The 27,834-nt window shown below is 38.9% G+C and overlaps 1 protein-coding gene across 5 annotated transcripts; it reads right to left on the bottom strand.

The window, feature by feature from the left end:
• Nucleotides 1-43: 43 nt before the first annotated feature.
• On the bottom strand, nucleotides 44-27,834 carry LOC114702375 (membrane cofactor protein). 5 transcript variants are annotated; one of them, XM_037211109.1, is made up of 6 exons: nucleotides 27,796-27,834; nucleotides 16,661-16,702; nucleotides 14,090-14,125; nucleotides 13,585-13,645; nucleotides 8,901-9,017; nucleotides 44-2,436 (listed from the first exon to the last, which is right to left on the bottom strand). In XM_037211109.1, exons 1-6 carry the CDS (start codon nucleotides 27,797-27,799, stop codon nucleotides 2,367-2,369), a joined length of 330 nt encoding a protein of 109 aa, XP_037067004.1. In that variant the 5' UTR covers nucleotides 27,800-27,834; the 3' UTR covers nucleotides 44-2,366. The 5 variants fall into 5 exon arrangements, 4 of the variants coding, with proteins under 4 accessions (XP_037067004.1, XP_037067006.1, XP_028738635.2 ...); XM_037211111.1 differs by lacking the exon at nucleotides 44-2,436 and adding an exon at nucleotides 4,700-4,814; XM_028882802.2 differs by lacking the exon at nucleotides 44-2,436 and adding an exon at nucleotides 4,701-4,786.

Genomic DNA, 27,834 nt, shown 5'->3' with positions numbered 1-27,834 from the left:
AGCATTTCATTTGCTGGGTAGGAAGAAAGGCATTAGCTTCATGCCATGCTGAGAACCAAAAGAAATAGGTGTTTTCTAAATTAAAGCAAACGGGGCTAGCCTTGGAGAAAGCTTTCTGGAGCTGAAATAGGACAAATGGGGGTGGCAGTGGAGGGAGTAGGTGGAGAGTTGCCAAAAGGAGGTAACAGCACAGGCTGAGAATTCTGGGAGGAAGGGTGTGCCCTGTATCCCTGCAGGATATCTCTTAACATAGAGGAAGGGGGACTGAGGATACTAGCAATAGGAAGTTGCTAAGAAAAATTTGGCTGAAATGAAAATCAGAAAAGCTGAGTATTATCATATGCAAATCTCATCTGTTCCCTTCATTTACAGGGTTTTGACTCTTGTTAATAACTTCCATCTAATATATTTACGACCTACCATCTAGTTTCATAAGGCCCTAATTTTGGCAACCAGTGTCACTGTCACTCAGGAACTCAATGTACAAATTTGCCTGCAACTCCTCTATAGCTGAGACCTTGGAGAAGCCCAGGGAGGGTACTGAGCCTTCTGTTTCTCCTCTGACTGGCCCAGGTTCTTACAAGCTAAGCCTATCAATGTCATTGGTAGGCTTCATTGCCATCATCTTCCCTATTGCTGGGGAGGACAGAGGCACCAGTGGGCAATAGAGCAAAGGCAGGTTCTAGACTACCTGACCCCTTGCAGTACCAACACCATGCGCCCTCATCTTTAAGCAGGTGTAGCATATATTACAGGGAGTCTCTTTCACTCCCATCCAGATTGCCTGGGCTAAATACCCCTCCCCACTCTAGCTAAGAGTTCTCTTCGGAGATAAGAGTCTAGCTGTACAGACCAAGCAGTGGCAGTGGGCAGAAGGACAGGAATACAGACATTAGTCCATCTGTTCCTATGACTACAGTTTTTTGTGCAGACATCAGAATAATACCTGCTTCATTGGACTCTTGGAACAACTAAGTACTGTGACTCTGGATGTTCACATTATATTTGCTCTATTACCGGATAGCAGCCATAAAAAGAGATAAGCTTACATCTGGGGAGGCCAAAAAAGAGTTGCTGGGGAACCAGAAACATACATCTCTATTCTTTCTTCCATGAGATCCTCTTTCTTTGGGTTGTGACATCAGAGGAAACACACAGCAAAGAGACAGTCCAATTTGAAACATAGTTTATAAATCTTATTTTCAGATAAATTTTAAAAATATACCTCATTTTTGTGTTAGAGAATTATCTATATAATACAATAAGATACCAGCTTTTAAAATTATTCTGCGTTAAATCAAATTGCCAGCCTATGGGGTCATGGGATGGAAAGGATGAACATGTGCTCTTTTTGAATAATACTCGTGCAAGAGTTGTCCTGACACAGGTGCCACACTTGTGTTCAGTGGTTAACATCTCATAGGTCACTGTCCTGAAGGAGTGACATAATATATGACATTATGTATCTTGGGAAATACTACATAAATTCAAGTCATTACAATTGTACATGTGTAGAATGGACATGGTTCTTTTATTTCATTGTGTATAATAATTTATAATGACTAATGTGAAGTCATACAGGGAACAAGCTTTGCATTGGTCTGGTCTGCTCAAAATGTTGACTGTGACTCTGATGCTGCTTTGCACAACATTGTACAGCTGTCCTCTGCCTCTGACAGGCACGATGATTCTCAGAACTAAGGCTGGACCTTCTGACTGCACTTCTCTGCTTTCTTCAGTGAGATCCTCTTCTTCTGGAAGCTGGTTTCACATGGTGGCTTAGATTTTTCCATCTTTGTATCTAGCACCATTTGAAATCAGTGTTTTAGGAGTAAGAATTGCAGCACAGCAGAGGTTAGGCTACAGAGAAGCAGCTGTACACAGGATTGGCTCTCTCCTTCAAGAAGTCAAAGGAAGACTTGGAACAGTGAAATTTGCTCTTGAGTCTGTTTGGTTTAGAGGCAGTGATAGTGGGCAAGTTGTTGTGTTCAAAATAAATGCGAGGGCATGATCAGGGGCAGGGAGTGATCCACTTTATCCAGCATTCCATGGGAGGGGGAGGGTGGCTTGGGCCTGGTCCTGTAATTTTCATCATCGTCCAGTGATGTTCTGGGTGTTGATTGTAGCAGGAAAGGGAGAGTGCTCCGTACATAGAGAACTGCTTCACCCACATCAATACTGCCTGCCTGTACCTGGAAGATGCCTGGAGTACTTAGCCATGGTTGCAACACAGCTGAAATGAGACTTGTCACTTGTCTGCCTTGAGGTTCAGACCTGAAGAACACCACTGGCCCATCTCTTACACAGGCTGACCGATTTCTCCTGGTGTTCAGAGTCTGTTTTTGTCTAGCACCATTTGAAATCGGTTATGATGTAGGGGGAAAAGCACCAGTCTCAGAGCCTCGTGGTGTCTGGTCAGCAGCAGCCTGTCGTTTCCTACACAGGCAGAGCAGAGAAGGAAGATCGAAGTTTCCTAACTTCTTTAATGCATATGTATGTGGTGGCAGAAGTTAGAGATAACTTAATGGAGTATCAAAATTAAATTGTTGTAATATATCTGATATCCTCAGTTGCGCTTTCTGACATGTGGTACATGTTAATTGTATAAACTGGTTGGTGTTGAACCGTCTTTCTCTTAAGAGTATGTTCATGCATCCTGACTTTAATAAATAATTTGCTATATTCAGTTTATCATGTCTGTGTTTTTATTTGTTATTTTCCATTCATAATTCTATGGCAATGAGAAGTGGGCTCTGGAAAGTTAATTTGCTATGCCAATTATAAAGAATTGGAAGTAGGTTGCTATAGACAAACATTAAAAATGAAGGTCATTAAGACAGGAATGAAATTCTAAAGATGAAAGATTATCAGAGACAGAAGGTTGGAGCTCTAGGCTGGGGGATGTTACTAAATGAGTAGACTATTCATGATTCCAAGGGAACAGTGGACTCTGACCCTCCTCCTGTCAGTGTTGCTGCAGGGAACTTACTTAACCAAACTGTCATGCAGCCCTTAAAGGGGAGCAGGCTAATTTCAGTTCCATTTGTAGCAGATGGAGTTCTACTTTCAGCTGATAGTTTATTTCAACCCTTGAATAGGCGGTGAGACAATTTTGTAAAACTGTTCAGAGATTTGACAGCATTGGGGTGGTGGGCAGGGTTCATACTTGGAGAACCTTCAGGAAGACAGCAGGTGGCCCCTTCCATAGAAGTTGCATAGCTAACTATGAACTATCTGCAGTATAATCATTTCAATATCATTTCAAGCCAGTGGGTTTCAATAACTGATGGCAAATCAGCTGCCCAGGAAGCTTTTTCTGAGCCCACATTCCAGTAGTCTTACCCCAGATGGCTGCCTTGCCTATTGTGCTGGAAGTGGGAGGTGAATGGAGCATTTGCTGGAAAGACTTCTCAGTGACTATGATACATCCTGCAGCTGCAGAGCTATTTCAAGCTTTTGATTGAAGAATACATGTTCTAAGTCTCAGGATGTGGTAGTGGGAATGGCAAAGTCCCTCAGCTGTATTGTTTAATTTGCCCCACTAAAGGAGACTGCAGCTCCTCTAAGTATGACAGTTTGAGTCTGTGGTATTAATTACACATTAAGCCTTTTTTTTTCTTTCAAACTTAGCTACCCTGTCCAATGCTCCCAATTAATTATATTGGAAAATATAATTAAAATACCCCTAGGTCGTGATTCTAGTTCTTAAATGAGTTAAATGCTAGAAGTTTAATAGCAAAGCACAAAAACAATGATACAAGATTTCTTTCCATAACAGAAAATTATAACATCCTTATTGAATGCTTAAACAGTTCCATATCCTGAAGTTCTGAGAAGCAAAATGGAACCATAACACCTCTCAACCTCTCAAACAGTTTTGTTTTTTTTTTTAATCTGGATGCTTAGAGCCCTTTACATAAAATTGCCACATAAAATTACCAGTCATAATTGACTGGTAATGCAGGTTTTTTTTTTTTTTTTTTTTTTTTTTTTTTTTTTTTTTTTTTTTTTTTTTTTTTTTGTCAATACCCTCCTGAGTCAGGCTTATGAAACCATGCTGTCAACCCAGGTAGAAGGTCTTTTGTTGAAACATTATTAACTTAAGCCTTACCAGACTTTTCAGAAGTGAATATAATGCACTTTAGTTAAATGGAGGAAGAAAGATCTACAGTCAGTTTAGTAGATCAAATGAATTAAGTCTGGACCCTAGCATCTCTAAGAAGTTGGTCCAGACCTTCTATTTGGAAGATGGCATATAGTCTCAGGAATAGCTAGCACACTGATATGTCCATACTTTTTAGGGAAGCCTAAGGTAGTCCCTTTAATATGTTATATCTGGGGCACATTCTAACCCAGTAGTACCTTGCCACAGCTTTGGTCACCAATAAGGAAGTACTATTTTAACTGGTCTCAGAATGGGGCTCAGATCAGTCTAGTGTACAGTCAGGACTGAGAGCCATTTTCCTATTTCTGAAAAGCCCATACTATTTTGGTCATAGTTCTTTGCTTCCTTCCAGTTATTGTGTTGGTTCATAAATTTCCTATAACTGCTCTAACAAATTAGCACAAATGTGATGCCTTAACACACACATTCTTAACAGTTCTGGATAGCAGGAATCTGACATTTTTATTGGACTGAAATCAAGGTGCTGTCAGACACAAACCCTTCAGAAATATGAAGGAAAAAGAGGTTTCTTGCCTTTCTTTGTCTATAAACAGGCTGTATTCTTTGGCTTGTCCTCTTCAAGCTTCACTGATCACACTGTCTTCTCTGATTAGTGTTCACCTTTTAATAAGATCACGATGTGATTAACCTGTACATCAGAATTTGAGAAGCATATCGCTGTGGGAACCTACAGAAGGAACTCTTCGTGTTTGAAGCTCACCTCAAGTTTAGATTTAATATTTTTTGAGGAGATGTTGCAGGTGGAGGTAGGTAAGCAGATGACCTGATTTTTCCAAGCACCATACTTATTGTGTTCACCTAAGCATTAGATGTTCCTTGAATTCCCAGTGAAGCCACAAATGCCAAACACCAGGACACCAGAACTCCTGTTTCTAGTGGTTCAACACAGGGTTTAGCATTGCGTTGTACAACAGTACAACTAAAATTAAGACTAAATAGCTAAAATTTTGTCTGCTTATTCCTCACATCACTCTTACTACCTGTCTCAAGTTTTACTGGATTTTGTCTAGTCATGTCAGGAATCCAGGTGGGTAGTTTTCCAGCATTGTGTGGCAGTGTATTCACTTGCTGCATGTAAGCAAGCAAAAAGGGAAATTGTGCACTCACCTCTGTTACCCCAGTATTATATTTTCTCCATATTAAGAAGTAAGGAACAAAGAAATTGTTACTTTCCCAAAAGCAGAAGAGAGCTAGTGTTCTACCTGACCTAAAATAAAATTAATGGCTCTGAAGTTCCAGCAATGACAACCTCACAGTGAAGGGGCAGAGGACTGTCAAATACTCCAGTCTATAGGACGGCGGCAGTGCTATGTCTCAAAGGTTGACAGCTCATCTAGGGTAAATCCTGGATGAGCCTAGAGATCCAAAACATAGGAGAAAACACTTGTGTATCAGATTCACTCAATTCTGAATCAATTCTAAAAATTAATAGGCTGTTAAATTCTGCTCTTAAGTAGGCAAATTGTTAAAATATGCAAAATCTAGTCTTAGTTAAAATGTTAGCTATCTGGTATCACAAGCTTTAGAACACTGTAGAACTGCTCATTTCCCTAAAACCTTAAAATTACTTTAAAGTGAAATTCAATTTTGCCCCCAAGCCTTTCTATCATAATTTAGACAATTTATTGTTGGTTACTGTAAAAGTTCTCTCTGTATTTTATGCCAATTAAAAATATACTAGTCTCATACTAATTGTCTAAAATGCTTTAGTCAATGTAATTTTCATTCTGTGTTGATATTCATTAATATTACTATTATATTTTAAAACTTTATCATTGCTTATTTTGACAGACATTAAGATTTCTAGGCAAACAAGGTTATGTTAATAATCTGTTAATGACTTTTCCCCCAGTGCCAAGAATTGAATCTAGGGTCTTGTGCATGCTGAGCAACCTTTCTGCTAAACTACATCCCCAACCCATGAACAACATTAAATTCAAGTCTTTGAAAATTTTTTAATGAGCAGAATTAAACTGTGATTTTCTTTAAGTTTTTACCCTCTTTATAAGTTTATATGGAGAGTTGACTGTCAGGCCTGAGAATCACTAATGCAGGTTCTCAGCCTCAGCTGGCAGATTAAAATCACCGGAGAAATCAAAACCTCCTGTGTTCAGGTCACACCTCAAATTAATAATATGAGTGCCCACTAGGGTGGTTCTTAGTGTCAATAAAAACTCCCTGGGGAAGGCTAGTGGACAGCCTCAGGTGAGAAACATTGGCTTGGCTTTACTTAGTCTGGCTTACTTCACATCTGCAAAGGCAGCAAGAACTCTTTTTGCATAAAGAAAACCAAATCCTATTAGTTACACAGGTCAAGTTTTTACTTTAATTGGTAGACTTTATTTTTTGAGTCCTATGAATGCATTAAAGTGATATGAAAGTTACATCTCCTATTAGACACATATATAGAGTCTTAATGTGGCTAACCTAAGGCTAGGCAATAAAAGATTAAGAGCCTGAGGAGTCAGAGCTTCACAGGACAGGTAGGACATGCATTGGCCTTGGAGATACAAGGATCTGGAGAGGATGTTAAGCATTTTAGGTAACGAGATTGAGAGTGTGGAAGACACAGATGTGTGCTTACTGCACAACCATTATGTGTAGTGAAATGTGAGGCATAGGGAGAAGAATTGGAATTGTAGAAGGTCTGATGTCATGCTTGGAAATACAGCCTTCTTCCTGCAGGTAACATGTCACTGAACATTTTGCTCAGGACACAGGCACTAAGGGCTCAGAGTTGAAACCTTGGTAAGCTGGAGGGTCTGAGATGTAAGGATATGGTAAAAAGGTTAGACACAGATCGCAGTTAGAAACAGAATATTTACACTAGAAACACACACACACACACACACACACACACACACACTACCACAAATGAAGCTCCTGCAAATATATAATTTTACTTTTGCCAGACTTGAAGAGCCAGTTTTCAAAAATGGAACAGTAATGACTTCCACACATGGGACTTCTCATTTTGCTTCAGATACAGCTCTGTAGTTAAAAGAACATTTTAAGTTCAAATATGCCTCTTTCTCTATCATTTAGACAATCTTAAAAACAAAAAACACTTTTCCTCATACATTTGTATAACTGACAAATTATTTGGTAAAAATAAAAATATAGATTTATACATCTTAAATATAAGTACTAATTTGAAGGTTAAATTTGAAGCAGAACATGCTATTGATTAAAAATATTTTAAATTAAGTTTAAAAACAGTAAAGCCATTTCTTGTTTTTAAACAATTAGTAAATTATTTTTTTAACCTATCTTTTTGTTTGTTTTTTAAATGCTGAGATTATAAGTATACCACGAGGCCTAGTTCCAATTGCTACACTTTTAAAAAGTTTGTGAAAATGAGTACAGACTTCAATTTTTCTTAATTCAGAGTTTCTGGGCAGTTTGTTTTTCTGTTCAAACATTATCTTTCCAAAGTATCCACTGGGGGGCACAAAGGGAGAGGGGTCACTCAGAGTGACTGCAGGTGTTTATACTCAAAACAGGATTCACCTTCACCCAGTCTTCCCAACACGATGCTTCTTTGGCCATTCTATGCTACTGAATGTAAAGTTTAAAACACACCTTAGAAAGGACAGCTAATCAGGAGTGGCAGTTTCTTCTCTCAGCACTAGTTCCTCAGCCACTGGGTTGGAGCCTGGTGGAGGCCAAGCTCTGTCCTACTGCTTGAGAGTGACCTGCTAACAGGGCTCCTTCAGTACTGCTGACAGCAGGAGTACCTTCAGTAGAGTAGTTCAGAAAAAGGCTTCCCCTGGCAAAGGCCATGTGCAGTGCTGTTTTCCGCACTCTTGAAGTTATCTGATGAATGTATTCTTTACAAACAGCTTAGGTGGCTTGTTTAAAGACGTGTGTTTAATGAAAGAAAGTCATGAATAGCCAGAACTTCAGAGTGAATGACTCAACAAAAAGGCTACAGTGTTCACTTTGTAGATTCCTGTTATGGGTGTCACAGCCATATAGCCTTTTACAGAAGCATGCAACTAGCTGTGAAATCTTAGTAGTGTTTCTTTGGCTGGTTTATTGATGTTCAAAAAAGTTAAATGCCAGACATCAAACTTCTAATTTATTTAAATCATTGAAGTTGTCAGAAATGTAGGATTTTACTCTACTAACATTTACATAGTTCTGCTATTAATATTCTCAGTTAAGGATTTCTAAATTGTTTATATTCCCAATTTTTAGTGTTCTGGTTTTAATGGATCAGAGCTGAAGGGGTATGTGCATTCATGAAGGCTTTTTGTAATGAACCATATAGAAAATATATTTTTAGAATTGTCAAAAAGAGAAATCTTAAGAATTAACATTTAAAAGACTTCAAAATCACCTTCTTTTTAAAACAAATAAAATGTAATTTTTAAAGACAAGGTTTTGCTTTAAAATGTAGCCAGGCTAACTTCAAACTCACCATTCTCCTACCTCTGGACTATAGGCGTGTGCCACCATGTTAGCTGAAATGTAATTTCATTATAAATTATATTCTCTGAGTTACACATTATTATGAAATTAATAATTTCCCAATCTCAAGTGAATCAGGATATGGTATTGACATGCTTTTAAATACAAATGATAGTTAAAGGAAACCAAACACATTTTCTATACAACATTCATACACATTTTAAAGTGTATGAATTACACATTAAATTGTGAGCACTGTGACCCAATAATTGCATGCATGACAGTGGAAACAGTGACTTACAGATTAGAGCCAACAGATACGTTGCTTCTTGAGCTTTGTGGCAATGATGCAGTTTTCTCTGTTTGTGAGGTTGACCTTTTCAGGGAAGTGGTAGACTTAGCTTTAACCCCAGTTTTCCTACAAGACAAGGTATAAGGGCAGCATCAAAACAAATATAACTACATGCAGAAATTAAGTTCCAGAAACCTACTTTGAAAATAGGCATTTTTTTTCTTGTGGTGATGGGAATGGAATCCAGTTCCTAATACATACTAGGTAAGTACTCTACTACTGAGCTATATTTTCCCAGCCCCAAGGTAGACAATTAAAAAAAAAATACTTTTATTGTATTGAGTCTGTTCATGTCTCACCCTAAAAACGAAGAAAACAAACAAAAACTCTTCTATTCTTGTGTTTTTGATCCCCTCTAAAACAAGTAAAGCTGCTATGTACATAGTACTTAGTAAACATTTCCTTTGTTTTGATTTAGGACCAATGGGAAAGATGAGGGAGGCATGCAGGCTTGTCTAGTCTCAGAGTTTTGCATCTGATGAAGTCTGAGAGAAACAGTGATTCTAAAAGTCCATACTGTGGCCATTCACTTTTGAGTAGAGAAAGCTGCACTCTAGGCCTTGCCTTAGGAAACTGACTGCAATAATTTAACCCAAAACTTAGAGCAACCAGTTATTTACCAGTGTGCATGCATTCTTCAGGGATGACCACACAGTGCAAAAGCCAGCAATGATTACCTGTTCCTGTCTGTGAGCTAGGCTGTCATTATGATCCTGTCACTATATTCATAACAGCAGTTTCTTAAGACTGCTATAGTAAGTGACTTAATAGTTTAGCTTATCACTGAATTATCTTAAGAATGCTATATTTTTCTGTTGTCAATTTTATTTAGTGGAATCTTTTTCTTTAATATTTAAAAAGAAATCCAACACTCAGAAAAGGTTAAAAAAAAAAAAAAGCAATGATCTTGCATAAATCTAGAGTTTGGGTCCTAGCCTCCATATCGGGTAGCTCATAACCACCTGTAACTTCAGCTCTAGGGGATCCAAGGCCTCTGGCTTCCATAGGCACCTGTATTCACATGTACATAGTCCTCAGACTCATAAAAATAAATCTTTCTTTAAAAGCAATGAAAAGTTTGGAATTGCATTTTAAAAGCTATTTTAATGAGGAAAAATTGAAACTGAATTTCTAATCGGTTTTTAAAATTAACTTTAGCAGTCACTGAATTATCTCTAAATGTTTACCCACACTTCCAAGCTCAGTTCTAAACACTGCTTTCCGAGTTAGCTTTCCTCAGCTGTCCCAGGAAACTAGAAAGTATAACTGTCATGACGGGACAGACCAGAGGCCTCTCCTAGTTGGCACATTTTGTCTTTCCTCTACCTTGTGATCAGAGACACCAACTTCGTTCATGAAACAAGCCTTCCCATGAGCCTCTGTGGGTCTTGTTCCCAAGATTTCATGGACTAGGCAAAGGTCTTATAGGATCTGCCCTAACTCCTAGCTATGTAGATATACATTGTAGCACAAATAGAGGAACACTTTTTTTTTTCTTTAGTTTTTAGGCAGCCTTACTAGGTGGTCCTGGCTGCCCTTCATCTCCGGATTCTCCTGCCTCAGCTTCCTGTATCCTGGTATTATGGGTGTGTACCACCATAACACTTAATTCATTTAAATCCAAAGATAAACTGGTAGATGGAGTCAGAAAGCTTAAGGTAAAACAACTGTAATTTTTTTTGGGGGGAGGGATTTGAGACATTTTGAGATGGTTTCTCCATGTGTCCCTGGCTGTTCTGGAACTTGCTCTATAGACCAGGCTGGCCTCGAATTCAGAGATCCACCTGTCTCTGCCTCCCCAGTGCTAGAATTAAAGGTGTGTGCACCACCACTGCCTGACACAAGTATAATTTTTCAAAAGCTGAGGCTACATTGTTTTTCTATAATATGCCAAATATATTTTGGTTCAGAGAAGCAGGTAAATACCTTTATGGAATTAGTTTTAAGTTGGAGTTGTGTACATTTGTAAAATGTAAACTGTATTTTGGTTTCTATAAAGGGGCATTTTCTTCTCCTGCTTGCACTTGAAATGAACTGGTTCTGTTGACTGTTTCCCTTCAGGCTCAAAAAACACTTTTATGTCTAGGTTTATAGCTGTTTCAAAAGTAGAGACAGTTGGACTACTAGGAGGGTACTGAGTCATAACTGTTTAAGACTACTTCACAATAGAGTCCTGTCTGTGTTAAATTTGGAAAAAGAATATAAGAAAACATCAATAATTTGGTGAAGAGAACAGGAATCTAAGTTTCCTCTTTTATCTTTCCTGCCAATATATCTGAACTCATGAGACTGGTGTCTTAATATCCACCAGCTGCTTTTCAAAACAGCATTTTACATTGAAGATAAAACTAAAATGCTCAGAGAGTTGTAAATTTTACTTCTCTGTAGCTCTCATCAGTTAGGTATGTGTTAAACAAAGGAAAGGAAAGGGGCTAAATAAAGTCACTGCAAAGGAAGAGTTGCCTAGTATGGGGTTCCTGAATGAAAATGATCTCCAGGCTTATCAACTGAGATTTCAGGATTCTCACTCAAGTACATAAACATTAACTCTGAAATCACATACCACTCATCAGATGAGCACATATGACAGAGCTGTTCTGTGTTTACCTTTGAACCACTCTGTAATACTGTAAAAACTCAAGTTCAGGTTTGTATAATTTTAATCTTGGAGGAAAACAATATATATTAAATCTCTTACGAATCATCTTTATGACAAGTCAAGTGTTTTCTGATGCATCTTGCCTTTGCATTGGGTATAATTTCTTTCTATGGTATGATTTTTTTCTTTTCCATGCAATTTTCTCTTTCTTTCCTTTTTCCTTCTTCCTTTTTTTAGGCAGGGTCTCACTATGTAGCCTTGGCTAGAATTCACTTAGGCTAGCCTCAAACTCAGAGAGATCTGTCTGCCTCTTCCTCTTGAGTGCTGGAGTTAAAGACATGTACAGGACGATCCTCAAGTAATTTACAACATGACCTCTAAATTTAGGGGTTGTAATTTTGGTATGCACTTTCTAAACAATTATACAATATTTTCCTATGTATTCTTTGGTACATAAAATTGTAGAGGCCAGGAGGTGGTGGTGCATACCTTTAATCCCAGCCCCCAGGAGGCAGAGACAGGTGGATCTCTGAGTTTGAGGCCAGCCTGGTCTACATAGTGAGTTCCAGGACAGCCAGGGATATACAGAGAAACCCTGTCTCAAAAAACAAAAAATTGTAGAAAAGTCTATTGAATGCTCAGAAATTTGAGGGTCAAGTAGAAAAAAATGCTGAAATTAATTGGATCCTTGACTTTCTGCACCTTGTACTCCTCAGCTGTCTATACTGGTCATAGTTTTTAAGCTGTTTCATTGAAGCCCAATTTACAGATGATAACATGAATGAAACAGTAAATATTAATTTAAGTTATTCCAGGTGGTAAATATCACTAATGAAAAACAATGAAAATTACAGTCATGTATAATAAAACATGAATTATTTAAATAATTTTCATTAATGGGATAATTCTTACCTCTCCAGGGATGTAAGTAAGGAAAATCATGCATATATGGGGGGAGGGGAGTCACAAGTTAAAACATTTAAACAAAAAGCATCTGTGGTTCAGAAGCACACAGACTTGTAAGATGTGAGTCAAACAGTATGTTGCTTCCTCAGCTGATCCTGTTTCCTCAGACTGGAAGCTTCTAAGTCCTCATCCAGATGGATCTCAGCTGAACTGCTGCTCAAAAGCCTAAAAGCCTAACCAGGCTCTAGTTCCTCATGCCTTAAATACCTTTCTGCTTCCTGCCATCATTTCCTGGGATTAAAGGCATGATTCACCATGCCTGGCTGTTTCCAGTGTGGCTTTAAACTCACAGAGATCCAGGCAGATCTCTGCCTCTGGAATGCTAGGATTAAAGGCGTGTGTGCCACCATTTTCTGGCTTCTATATCTAGTGGCTGTTCTGTTCTCTGATCCCAGATAAGTTTATTAGGGTGCACAATATTTTGGGGGACACAATATCACCACAAAGGGATGAAGGCTAAATGATCTAATTAATCATGATTTAAAAAAAAAAAAAAAAAGAAAGAAAAAAAAAAAAAGGAAGAAAGAATTGGGTTTGGAGATTCCAGACAGGGGAACAAAAGAGTTTCTAGGGGTAGTTACCCTAGAAGTCATGGAGCCCTCTTGCCCTTCTCTGACACATCTTTTCCTCTGCAATTCAAATTCATGATTTATAGTTGGTGGGTGAAAAGCACAGGTAAAATAGCTGAGCTTAGGACTGACATCTAAAAGGGAAAGTTGTGGAGATCTACCTAGCTGTGGAGATTTGAATTGAACTAAATAGCAGACACCAACTGGTGTCTGCTGCAGATCTGACAGATTTCTGTGTGTGGGAAATTGACATTTTCTCACAGAAGTCTTCTGTGTTGATTGTCAAGTGAGATTAGAGGATAACAGGAGTTTATTTATTCCTGTTAACTCAGAGACAATGAAAGCCACTTTGAGAGGAAAGGTTATGGACATTAAGCACTATTAAGAAATGCAATTTGTAGGGCACATGACTGCAGGAATACTTTAAAAAGGACGGTGCTCAAGGCAGAGGACAAACCAGTTGCACAAATGAAGATCATGGCTAACTCAGAATACTTACTCTTTCTTCCTGTACTCAAGATATCTGAGTATGATGAGACAAACTACAACAATGCCAACAACTACAAGAAAAGGAAAATGAATAGAATGTAACTCTTGGAATGATTGCCAAGATTCAAAATCTAAGCAGAAGAAATAAATCAGTCATATTTCAGTGGTAACCAGTTATGCATTTAGATTCCATCTGCACTCTTTATTCTCTAAATACAGTTTTCTGGAATCACAGTCTATAGTAAGACAGAGGAGAGTCCTGGCTGAATTTAAAGAAATTATCAAAAGCATACTTGGGATGAACATTCATAGTACATCATCTTAAGAAGGCATGCATTGCTTACAGGCTACTTCTAAGTAGACATACAGAATATGAAATAATATAAATTAACAGAGGGTAATACATAAAAGACCAGGTTTTCTAAGTTTGTTCATCTCAAGTTTAAAAACTTTTAAAAATGTACTGTTTTACAGTAACAATTGGATTTAAGCAGTGAAAAGTTTGGGATACGTACTTGAAGTAATAGCAATCAGAGCAATAATCCATGCATCTAAGGAGAAAAAAGAGAAGTCACACATTTAGAAGTCTCTAGGTTAGTTCAACTAGTCCACACTTAGGAGTTTATTTATCTACGTTGAACACAATCATTAACATAACTAAGTCATTTTGATCATAGAACACTTGTAAACCTGTTTCTAGGTTTGGGGTTCAACTTGTGAACTTCAATTTTCAGTGTTTTTTTTTTTCTAACCCCATCAGGTTATTTAGTAAAGGTTATTACAGAATTAGAATTCATCATATAGAGGGAAACCATTACACAATATACTATCTTCTTATATTTGGTTTAGTTCAGTATGCATTCTATAATGTGTTATAATTTTAAAAAAAATCAATTTCCCCAAAAAGTGTATCTGTAGAATGTCATAAGTTTCAATAAATTAAACAAATCTATTTGTAGTTCTTACAAATAATATTCTACCTTATCAGGGCCCTCCCTGTCTTCCTAATGCACTCACAACCACCCCCCAAATGAAGACATAATCCTAAATACCAGGCCTTCTCTTTGCAAAGTGTAACCTAAGAGGTGGAATTCAGTAGCAGAGCACTTATGTGACATGCTCAAGAAATACCAGCATACATTGATGAGCAGTATAGAGGAATTTAAACAAGCATAGTTGACTAACTGGGTGTTCTGGTTTACTCTGGCCAAAAGCAACATAGGGGAGGAAAGAATTTGTCTGGTTTATACTTCGCTGAGGGAAGTCAGGGCAGGAACTCAAGGCAGAACTTGAGGGCAGGCGCTATTCCATGCAGCATTACCTTTAACTAGGGAGATCACTCACCACTAAGGAATTACAGCAGAAACCAGGAAGACTACTGCTAGATTGATAGCAGGTTCATGCTTAGCTAGCTTAAGAAAGCTATATATACAGTGCAGAACTACCTGCCCAGGGAATGGTGCTGTCCACAGTGGGCTGAGCTCTCCTACATAAGTCAACAGTTAAGACAATCCTCTTTCCCCATGCGTACAGGCCAATCTCATCTGGGAAATCCCTAAATTGATACTGCCTTCTCAGGTGACTCTAAGCTGTAGCAAATTAACAGTTAATGCTAACTAGGTCACCAGAGAACATTAAATTCTACAAATTCCTAAATTTTGAAAATATTTATGTCTAATAATGTATTTGTTTCTAAAGTTCCATACTTTTAATTAAGTTGCTGTCAGTCAAAGCATAAAGTGTTAGTCTCAATTCTGTATGGGGAACTTGCCCCACCTTTTCCCCCAGAGTACCCATGAGGAGTGAGGGATTAAGAGATTTAGACAAAAATATAGAGGGGAGAGAGAGATTCTGTTTCTACATAGGATAGTCTCAGGAGGGCCTGGATCCTAATCCACCAGCCCCTTCTGTCTCTTCTAAAGGGCTTTTTAAAGGAATGCCAAGGGGTGGTGCAAAAGACCTCCCCCAGCACAGCCAAGTGCAGGCCCTTCCAAACACCTGGTAACCATGCACATGGTCAGTCTATCCTCTTATGCAGCCCTGCTGGGTAAAGCAAGCTCAGATCACACTAGGAAACCTCTGTGGGCTCCCACAATTCTGCTCTTCTCATTTCACACACACTTATCACATGTTTAACAATTTAAGAAAGCACTGGATTTACTGGCATAGTGACATATAATGACCACAGAATCTGAAGCTAAAGCGTGTATAGACAGTTCACAAACTGATGGTTTGACTGAGTGATTTTCATTTTACATTGGTAATACACTGATGCATATTCAGCAGAAACCAATGTTGAGCTTTGAATTTTGACCTTTGCCTGGGTTAGCAATATGACATGGGACTTTATCTTAGATCTTGGACAGCAGTGGACAGCCACAGTTCCTATAGAAGTAGGATCACACAAGTGAAACCCAAACTTTGACCATCTGACCATCTGTGACAATCTTTAGGTAAATATGCTAAGTACATTTTCAATTTACCATGGGTTTATCACACCCAATCTCCTATGCATACAGAGACACAAATGTATAAAAAAAAGCCAAATGTGATTTTTAAAAAAAGAATCATTACTAATCTAGTAAGTAAAACATAACAGATTTTTGTCCTACTCATTATGTCTTTAAATTTCACTGAATTTAACTGTTGTAACTACACTTGCCTTTGTTTAATGTACATTGTATTAACTGAGGCCTACATAAATTGTGCTAAACCAGTCTTTCACAGAAAAACAAGTTTGTCCACCTTATAGCACTTTAAGGTCTGTGTACGTCAGACACGAAGAGGAAGAGAATCACATGGAAGGCAAGTTGTATTTTATGGACTGTAACCTCAGCTTACTAACTTCCCTATATTGAGGCCCTTCTATGAAACTGTACTTACCTATGTATCATTCTATAGAGTAGTACTTATATTTGTCATGGTGTCAGCCCAAAGTAAGTAATCCTAAATTACTTAATCCTAAATGTCAACTATTTCTACTGACAAGATATGTTTCTTAACTGCCAGTAACTGAAATGTATGATATTTCCATGTTAACTGTTAAGGTCTCATACTTCAGGGGTATAAATAACTGAAACAGTAACCTAATTCTTGGGCAAATATTCCTTCACGGGGATTAGGATATCCTAGAAAAAAAAGAAAGAAAACTGGGTTAAGTAAGATAGAACAAAAAGAGAAATAACGAATAAATAAAAATAAAAATCCTTTGAATTCTCAAATTTATTTTCACCCATATATAAAAACTCCTAAACTTTCATTTTCCTTATAAACCCCATTAATATATCTTATTTTGAGTAGTGTCATAGAATCCCACAGTTTCATCTTTTCATTATTTGCTGTTTACAAGTATTCCCTATAGTAATATTATATAGTAGCATAGAAATTTGCTTATTAGTATATTCTCAAAATGAGTCTGTAAATTTCATGAGATTCTAATTAAAATAAAAGATACTGAATTGGCTCAATAAATACTTCAGTTATCAACCTGAAATGGAAAGAAACTTTCTCAACAAAATAAATCCCATATAAAAATAACCCACAGTTAATATTATCAATAATGAAAGTTGAAAACTTTCCCTCTAAAATCAGGAACATGATTTGGTGGTACCCATGTTTGCCACTTATAGTCAACATGGTATTGGAATCTAACCAAAGCAATTAGGTAAGAAAAACAAATAAAATGAATACAAGTTAGAAAGGAAGACATACAAATATATGTTTGAAAATGGAGTGATCCTTGTTTTCTTGTGCTGTTGGGGGTTGAACTCAGGCCTAAACTAGGCTAGGCTAACTTTGGAAATCAGTATGGAGGTTTCTCAGAAAATTGGGAATCAATCTTCCTCAAGACCCAGCTATACTACTCTTGGGCACATATCCAAGGAATGCTCAAATATATCACAAGGATACATGCTCTACTATGTTCATAGCAGCATTATTCATAATAACCACAACCTGGAAACAACCTAGATGCCTCTCAACCAAAGAATGAATAAAGAAAATGTGGTACATATACACAATGGAGCACACTCAGCAGTAAAAAACAGTATCATGAAATTTGCAGGCAAACAGATGGAACTAGAAAATACCATCCTGAGTGAGGTAACCAAGACTCAGAAAGACAAACATGGTATGTACTCACTCATAAGTGGATACTAGATGTAAAGCAAAGGATAACCAGACTACAATCAACAGCTCCAGAGAAGCTAGGTAACAAGGAAGACCCTAAGAAGGAGGCAAGGATTGCCCTGGGAAGGGGAAATAGATGAAATCTCCTGAGTAAACTGGGGGTAGGGGGGCAATGGAAGGTAGGGGAAGAGGGATGGGAGCATGGGGGAATGGGATGGTTGAGCTGGAACAAGGGCAGACTGGGAGAGCAATGAGGGAGATATCTTGATGGAAGAAGACATGCTGTGTGATGTCTTTCTGTATGCTGTGAATATGTGTTGCTCTGATTGGTTGATGAATAAAGCTGCATTGGCCTATGGCAAGGCAGCTTAGAGGCAGGTGGAAATCCAAGCAGATAGACAGGAAGAAGAAAGGCAGAGGCGGGGAGACACCATCTTGCCATCCAGGGAGCAGCATGTAATGGCACACAGGTAAAGCCATGGAACATGTGGCAACATATAGATTAATAGAAATGGGCTGAGTTTAGTTATAAGAGCTAGGTAGCAAGAAAATTGAGCCATAGGCCATGGCCATAAGTTTGTAAATAATAAGCCTCTGAGTGATTATTTTATAAGCAGCTGTGGGACATGGGTGGGAGAGATTTATCCTGACTACAGTACTGGGCAGGACCAGAGAAAACTTCCAGCTACATTTGGCTGCCCAATGTGTTGGCTTGACTTTCCACCTAAAACTTGAGAGAACTTTAAAAAAGATTCTAAAATGGAGCTAAAAACAGTTTCCTAAATGTGTCGCTCAGGCAAGCTGTGAGCTACAGTATGGTGGTTTTGCAGCATGTGGGCTTGACTTGCAGCATGGTGGATTCCTGCTGTGGTACACAGAGGCATCTCTAAGCTGTGCAGTATGCTGCATATTAGCTTTTGCTAGTACAGACAAAAAAAAAGTTTCTGAGCTACACACTACTGGATGGAGGCATGGACCCACTGCCTCCCAGAGTCAGTAGAATGACTCCCAGAGCTGGAGGTGAATTACCTCTGCCATGTTGAAAAGCTGAAATGGGCGGAAAAGGATTATAGATTCACAATAAGGCAAATTCAGATGGAATAAACCTTTAAATGGTTTACATTATGTGTAAAAGTTCATGTAGGCTTGGAAGAGAGAGGAAAAGGAAGATAGACAGTTATATAAAGAAGTAGTTTTTTTTTTTAAAAAAAAAATAAAGTCTTTAAAGAGACAGTAAAAGTAATATAAAAAATAAGCCAGGTAAAGATGGGAATTACATAGCGAATCTGGATTATATTGTCTTTGAGAATTTTAACTGTAAAAAGACATTTGATTGTAAAGGCTGCTGAGTTAAATCAATACCATATATATATATATATATGGTATCTTGACTTCAAAATTTGTGTCTAAGGATACGTTGCTTTGGAAAAGAGGTTCTGCTTTTGTTTCCACAGAAGATGAGAGCCTATGTATTGCTTCCAAGCTAATATGGTTTGATCAATCAAGACCCCCTGGAAGGTCTCCAATGGCACCATGGCCCAGATGATCCAACATCCCAAAACAGCTTCAATGCAACTGGCTCAGACAATGCAGCCTCACAGACCATTCCAGTCAGGACTTGACCATAATTCTTAATTTTCTCAGGATCCCCAAAGATTGCCTGTGGTGGTATTGTATTTCCCCAAATATTGTGCATGCTAATAAATTTATCTGGGGTCAGAGACAGAGAAGTCACAATATTAAACATAGAAGTTAGGCAGTGGTAGCACATGCCTTTAATCCTAGCATTCCAGAGGCAGAAATCCATCTGTTCAAGGATACAGACAGGCATGGTGTCTCATCACACCTTTAATCCCAGAAAGCAAGCCTTTAATCCCAGGGAGTGGTGGTAGAAAGCAGAAAGGTATATAAGGCATAAGACCAGAAACTAGAAGCATTTGGCTGGTTAAGCATTTGGCTGGTTAAGCATTCAGGCTTTTGAGCAGCAATTCAGCTGAGACCCATTCTGGATGAGGACTCAGAGACCTCCAGTCTGAGGAAACAACCAGCTGAGGATCCGGCGAGGTAAGGTGGTAGCTGTGGCTTGTTCTGTCTCTCAGATCTTCCAGCATTCACCCCAATACTTGACTCTGGGTTTGATTTTATTAATAAAACTCTTTAAGATTCCTGCTACAATTGCCGGCACCCTCAACCAGCAGGAAGTAGTATGAGAACTATACCCAAATTCCCAAAATATTGTTTATGAATATTTATTTTTATTTAAAGGAGGTTGATTATAAATGCAATCTCTTTCTAAAGAAGAAAAGGATATATAGATATGATAGGATAAAGAGTAACAACTTCTTTAAAATATTTTACATTTCTGTGGATTTTAGTTTATTGATACAAATTTAAAGTTAATTTTGTTATATTGTACATATATTTCTACTCTCATTTAAGGTATTATGTTTATGTAACTCATTTAGATTATAATGGGTAATTAAGAAACACAGATTAATAATTAGTCTTTTATGATAATCAAACTTATAGTCATGTTAGTTAAGTTTTCTAGGTATATATAGATATAATTCAATTAGGTGTTTAATCTTCAAACACTTCAAAGACCTACAGAATATGGCATTTAAAATGTTTCAAAAACTTAGACTTTCTGGACAATGAGACATGTCTGCTCCTGGCAGCACCAATTTACTTCAAAGAGGAAGATGGGCATCAAAGACACCCCATATGGAGTTTATCTTCTTCTTGGCAAAAATAGCTATTTGGGCAAGAAACTGTTCTTGCCTGGACTGCTGATAATATGTTATATAAACTGGACATGCAGGAAGGTGACCACTGAACTTTACAAGGTGAAATGGTTCTTCAGGTTCCTGCTTCACAAAGGAGACTGCCAAATATTCCACAGCACACAAGGAGAAGCAATTTAAAAACTCTAGACCTATTGGCTGAAGATGGATGCTCCAACATTACAGAGGAATTTTGGATGACTGTCCAGGCAGGCAGCTGTCTCTGTCATTTCCAGAATTTTGGAAGGTGCTTACAATGCATTTCCTGTTTACTGTGGTAATATTATATCCTTCTGAGGTCTTTGATGTAGTTGAAGACTAAATAGTTATAATTTTCTTTGGTTATGATAAAAGATAAATTAGACATGAAACTTTAAACTCACAAATATAGGATAGATGATAGAATATTTTCTTTAATTTTGCCAAATACAAATAGACTAGATGTTGTAACTAATTCTTGCTTCATAACTGTTTTGTTATATGTAATTTTACTAGGTTAAATTAAAATCTTCCTCTTTGATTAGAAAGAAAAGGAGAATTGCTGTGGGATGTCTTTCTGTATGCTGTGAATATGTGTTGCTTGCCCTGATTGGTTGATAAATAAAGCTGCATTGGCCTATGGCAAGGCAGCTTAGAGGAAGTGGAAATCCAAGCAGATAGACAGAAAGAAGAAAGGCAGAGGCAGGGGAGATGCCATCCTGCTGTCTAGGGAGCAGCATGTAATGGCACACAGAACACATGGCAACATACAGATTAATAGAAATGGGCTAAGTTTAGTTATAAGAGCTAGCTAGCAATAAGCTTGAGCTAATAGGTCATGGCTATAGAGTTCATAATTAATATCAGCCTGTGTGTGTTTATTCGGGTCTGAGTGACTGCGGGACAAGGGGACACAGGAAAACTTTCAGCTACAGAGATATCACGGGGATAGGGAGAAACTAGGTGCGAGGGAAGTTCCCAGGAATCCACAGGGATGACTCCAGCTTAGACTGACTACTAGCAGTGGTGGAGGGGGTGCCTGAGCTGGCCTACCCCAGTGATAAGATTGGTGAATGCCCTAACTGTCATCATAAAGACTTCATCCAGTAATTGATGGAAACAGATGCAGAGAGCCATGGCCAAGCACCAGGCCAAGCTCTGGAAGTCCAGTTGAAGAGAGGGAAGAGGGATGCTATGAGCAAGGGGCATCAAGACCATGACGGGGGATCTGACAGATGCAACTGAACCAAGCCAGTGGGAACTCATCAAATATGGACTGACAGCTGTGGAGCCTGTATGGGACTGGACTGGGCCCTCTTCATGGGCAAGACAGTTGTGTAGCTTGGTCTGTTTGAGGGGTCCCTGACAGTGGGAATAGGATCTATTCCTGGTTATGAACTGGCTTTTTGGAGCCCATTGCCTATGGTAGGACACCTTGCACAGCCTCGAGGCAGGGGGAGGGGCTTGGACCTGTCTCAGCTGAATGTGCTGGGCTTTGCTGATTCCCCATGGGAGGCCATACTTTTTTGGTGGAGAGGATGGGGGATGAGCCTGGGGGGAAGTCTAGTGGGGAGAGGGAGGAGGAATGAAGGAGGACCTGTGGTTGGTATGTGGAATGAATAAAAAATTTCTTAATTAAAAAAAAAAAAAAAACATGCGAGTACCTGGGTCCAACCCGGACCCCATCCCTGGGCACCAGCCACTCCGGGAAGACCTGCCCAACTTGGCACCAGGTTCTGGCCACCGGACAGCTCCCCTTCTAGCCCCACCGGGAGGGATTCCCTTTTCCAAGCCCCCCCCCCGGCAGCCCCTGCAATCTCTGCGCCCTGCCCCCATGCCCATCTGCCCGAGACCCCAGCCACTTCCTGAGACTTAGAGACCAGCCCCCAGCTCCCAGCCTGCCCCCGACTTCTCTTCTGGACCAGAGGTGAGTACCTGGGTCCAACCTGGACCCATCCCTGGGCACCAGCCACTCCGGGAAGACCTGCCCAACTTGGCACCAGGTTCTGGCCACCGGGCAGCTCCCCTTCTAGCCCCACCGGAGGGATCCCCTTTTCCAAGCCCCCGGCAGCCCCTGCAATCTCCGCGCCCTGCCCCACGCCCATCTGCCCGAGACCCCAGCCACTTCCTGAGACTTAGAGACCGGCCCCAGCTCCCAGCCTGTCCCCGACTGCCATTCTGGACCAGAGCCTGCCCCCGACTTCCCTTCTGGACCAGAGAGTTGGACAAGAGAACTCCCTTTTGGACAAGAGAGAGAGTCTTCCTGAATCTGTCAGCTCTTCCTGAAACAAGTACACTGATAAGACCAAGAAGGAACCACAAGGAGATGGGCAGACGTCAAGGCAGAAGTACATACAACAAAATGAAGAGCAATACAGCATCACCAGAACCTAGCCCGCCTCCAACATCTAGACCTGAACACCAAAAATTGGAAGAAGCAGAAGAAAGTAGCCTTATGAGTAACTTCATGAAGAAGGTAGAGGCTTGTGTAGAGGAAAAGACAAGAAAATTGGAAGAACGCTGTAAACAACTAGAGGAAAGGGCAAACAAATTAGAAGAAAACAATAAAGCCCTCCAAGAAAACAAAGTCCTAGAAGAAAACAATAAAGTCCTGGAAGAAAACAATAAAGCACTGAAAGAAAATCATGAAAAAGCAATGAAACAAACAAAGGAAACAGTCCAAGAACTGAAAAGGGAAATTGAAAAAATAAAGAAGACACAAACAGAGGAATGCTGGAAATAGAAAACCTGAGTAAAAGATCAGGAACTTCGGATGCAAGTATAACCAACAGAATGCAAGAGATGGAAGAGAGGATTTCTGGCATTGAAGATACAGTAGAAGAAATAGTTTCATCAGTCGAAGGAAACACTAAAGCCAACAAAGTCATGAACCAAAATGTCCAAGAAATCTGGGACACCATAAAAAGACCAAACCTACGAATTATAGGGATAGAAGAAGGTGAAGAATACCAACTCAAAGGCACAGAAAATATATTCAACAAAATTATAGAAGAAAACTTTCCCAACTTAAAGAAGGAAATGCCTATGAAGATACAAGAAGCCTATAGAACACCAGACTAGACCCTCAAAAAAAGTCCCCTCGACACATAATAATTAAACAACTAAATGTACAGAATAAAGAAAGAATATTAAGAGCAGCCAAGGAAAAAGGCCAAGTGACCTATAAAGGTAAACCCATCAGAATAACACCCGATTTCTCAATGGAGACTTTGAAAGCCAGAAGGACATGGACAGATGTAATGCAGACACTAAGAGACCATGGATGTCAGCCCAGAATAATATGCCCAGCAAAACTTTCAATCATCATAGACGGAAGGAACAAGACATTCGAAGACAAAGCCAGATTTAAACAATACCTATCCACAAACCCAGCCCTACAGAAAGCACTAGAAGGAAAATTCCAACTGAGGGAAGTCAGATACGCACTTGAAAACACAGGCAGTAGATAAAGCCACAACAGTAAACCCCAAAGAAGAGAAGTACAGACACACTACCACCAAAAATAGCAGGGATGAACAATCACTGGTCATTAATATTCCTTAATATCAACGGACTTAATTCACCTATAAAAAGACATAAACTTACAGAATGGATATGAAAGCAGGACCCATCTTTCTGCTGCATACAAGAAACACATCTCAAATTCAAAGACAGACACTACCTAAGAATAAAAGGCTGGGAAAAGACATTCCAATCAAATGGTCTTAAGAAACAAGCAGGGGTAGCCATCCTGATATCCAACAAAATAGACTTCAAACTAAAATCAATCAAAAGAGATAAAGAAGGACATTACATACTCATCACAGGAAAGATCCACCAAGATGAAGTCTCAATTCTGAACATTTATGCCCCAAACACAAGGGCACCCACATATGTAAAAGAAACATTACTAAAGCTTAAACCACATATAAAACCCCACACATTAATAGTGGGAGATCTCAACACCCCACTTTCACCACTGGACAGATCTCCCAAATCGAAACTTAACAGAGAAATAAAGGACTTAACTGATGTCATGACCCAATTGGACCTAATAGATATCTACAGAACATTCCATCCTAACAAGAAAGAATATACATTCTTCTCAGCACCCCATGGAACTTTCTCTAAAATCGACCACATATTTGGCCACAAAGCAAATCTCAACAGATACAAAACAATTAGAATAACCTCCTGTGTTCTATCAGACCACCATGGTTTAAAGTTAGATTTCAACAACAACAAAAACTACAGAAAACCTACAATCTCATGGAAACTGAATAATGCTCAACTGAATCACCAATGGGTTAAGGAAGAAATAAAGAAAGAAATTAAAGACTCCTAGAGATCAATGAAAATGAAGACACCACATACCCAAACTTATGGGACACTATGAAAGCAGTGCTAAGAGGGAAATTCATAGCACTAAATGCCCACATAAAGAAGTTGGAGAAATCTCACACTAGTGACTTAACAGCACACCTGAAAGCTCTAGAACAAGAAGAAGCAAAGTCTCCCAGGAAGAATAGACGCCAGGAAATTATCAAAGTGAGAGGTGAAATTAATAAATTAGAAACTAAGAGAATAATACAAAAAATTAATGAAACAAAGAGTTGGTTCTTTGAGAAAATCAACAAGATAGATAAGCCCTTATCCAAACTAACCAAAAGACAGAGAGAGAGAATCCAAATCAACAAAATCAGACATGAAAAGGGGGACATAACAACAGACATTGAGGAAATCCAGAGAATTATAAGGTCATATTTTGAAAACCTCTACTCCACAAAACTGGAAAACCTAAAAGAAATGGACATTTTTCTGGATAAGTACCACATACCTAAGTTAAATCAAGACCAGATAAACTATTTAAATAGCCCAATAACCCCTAAGGAAATAGAAACAGTCATTAAAAGTCTCCCAACCAAAAAAAGCCCAGGACCAGATGGTTTCAGCGCAGAATTCTACCAGATCTTCAAAGAAGAGTTAATTCCAATACTCTCTAAATTGTTCCACATAATAGAAACAGAAGGAACATTACCAAACTCCTTCTATGAGGCTACAATTACACTGATTCCTAAACCAAACAAGGATACAACAAAGAAAGAGAACTACAGACCGATCTCCCTCATGAACATTGATGCAAAAATACTCAATAAAATATTGGCAAACAGACTCCAAGAACACATCAGAACAATTATCCACCATGATCAAGTAGGCTTCATCCCAGGGATGCAAGGGTGGTTCAACATACGAAAGTCCATCAACGTAATACACCATATAAACAAACTCAAAGAAAAAAAACCACATGATCATCTCACTAGATGCAGAAAAGGCATTTGACAAAATCCAACACCCCTTCATGATAAAAGTCTTGGAGCGATCAGGAATACGGGGAACATACCTAAACATAATAAAGGCAATATATAGCAAACCAACAGCCAACATCAAATTAAATGGAGAGGAACTCAAAGCAATTCCACTAAAATCAGGAATGAGGCAAGGCTGTCCACTCTCCCCATACTTATTCAATATAGTACTTGAAGTTCTAGCCAGAGCAATAAGACAACATAAGGAGATTAAGGGGATACAAATTGGAAAGGAAGAAGTCAAGCTTTCCCTATTTGCAGATGACATGATAGTATACTTGAGTGACCCCAAAGATTCCACCCAGGAATTGATAAAGCTTATAAACACCTTCAGCAACATAGCAGGATACAAGATCAACTCAAAAAAAATCAGTAGCCCTCCTATATACAATGGACAAAGAAGCTGAGAAGACAATTATAGATACATCACCCTTTACAATAGCCAAAAATGACATAAAATACCTTGGGGTAACACTAACCAAGCAAGTGAAGGACCTATATGACAAGAACTTTAAGTCCCTGAAAAAAGAAATTGAAGAAGATGTCAGAAAATGGAAAGATCTCCCATGCTCATGGATAGGCAGGGTTAACATAGTAAAAATGCAATCTTACCAAAAGCAATCTACAGATTCAATGCAATCCCCATCAAAATACCAACACAATTCTTCACAGACCTGGAAAGAATAATACTCAACCTCATATGGAAAAACAAAAAACCCAGGATAGCTAAAAGAAACCTGTACAATAAAACAACTTCTGGAGGCATCACAATCCCTGACTTCAAGCTCTACTATAGAGCTACAGTAATAAAAACAGCTTGGTATTGGCATAAAAACCGACATGTGGACCAATGGAATCAAATTGAAGACCCTGACATTAACCCACACACCTATGGACATATAATTTTTGACAAAGAAGCCAAAAGTGTACAATGGAAAAAAGAAAGCATCTTCAACAAATGGTGCTGGCATAACTGGATATCAACGTGTAGAAGGCTGCAAATAGATCCATATCTGTCACCGTGCACAAAACTTAAGTCCAAGTGGATCAAAGACCTCAACATAAATCCAGCTACTCTGAACCTGCTAGAAGAGAAAGTAGGAAATAGTCTTGAACGCATTGGCATAGGAGATCACTTCCTAAATATAACACCAGTAGCGAAGACACTGAGACAAACAATCAATCAATGGGACCTCTTGAAACTGAGAAGCTTTTGTAGAGCAAAGGATACGGTCAACAAGGCAAAGCGACAGCCTACAGAATGGGAAAAGATCTTCACCAACCCCACAGGTGACAGAGGACTGATATCCAGAATATATAAGGAACTCAAGAAATTAGACATCAAAACAACCAACAGTCCAATTGAGAAATGGGCTTTAGAACTAAACAGAGAATTCTCAACAGAGGAAACCCAAATGGCTGAAAGACATTTAAGGAATTGCTCAACATCCCTAATCATCAGGGAAATGCAAATCAAAACAACTCTGAGATACCACCTTACACCTGTCAGAATGGCTAAGATCAAAAACACTGAAGACACTTTATGCTGGAGAGGTTGTGGAACTAGGGGAACTCTCCTCCACTGCTGGTGGGAATGCAAGCTTGTACAACCACTTTGGAAATCAATATGGCGCTTTCTTAGAAAATTGAGAATCAATCTCCCCCAAGATCCAGCTATACCACTCCTGGGCATATACCCAAGAAATGCTCAATCATACCACAAGAGCACTTGCTCAGCTATGTTCATATCAGCATTGTTTGTAATAGCCAAAACCTGGAAACAACCTAGATGCCCTTCAACTGAAGAATGGATAAATAAATTGTGGCACATATACACAATGGAATACTACTCAGCAGAGAAAAACAATGACATCATACGGTTTGCAGACAAATGGATCGATCTAGAAAAAATCATCCTGAGTGAGGTGACCCAGACTCAGAAAGACAAATATGGTATGTACTCACTCATAGGAAGATGCTAGATGTGGAACAAGGATGACTGGA

The sequence above is a fragment of the Peromyscus leucopus genome, chromosome 15, assembly GCF_004664715.2.
Source record: "Peromyscus leucopus breed LL Stock chromosome 15, UCI_PerLeu_2.1, whole genome shotgun sequence".
Classification (NCBI taxonomy): domain Eukaryota; kingdom Metazoa; phylum Chordata; class Mammalia; order Rodentia; family Cricetidae; genus Peromyscus; species Peromyscus leucopus.
The sequence above is the reverse complement of the archived record's forward strand: the minus strand, read 5'-3'. Positions and strand labels throughout refer to the sequence as shown.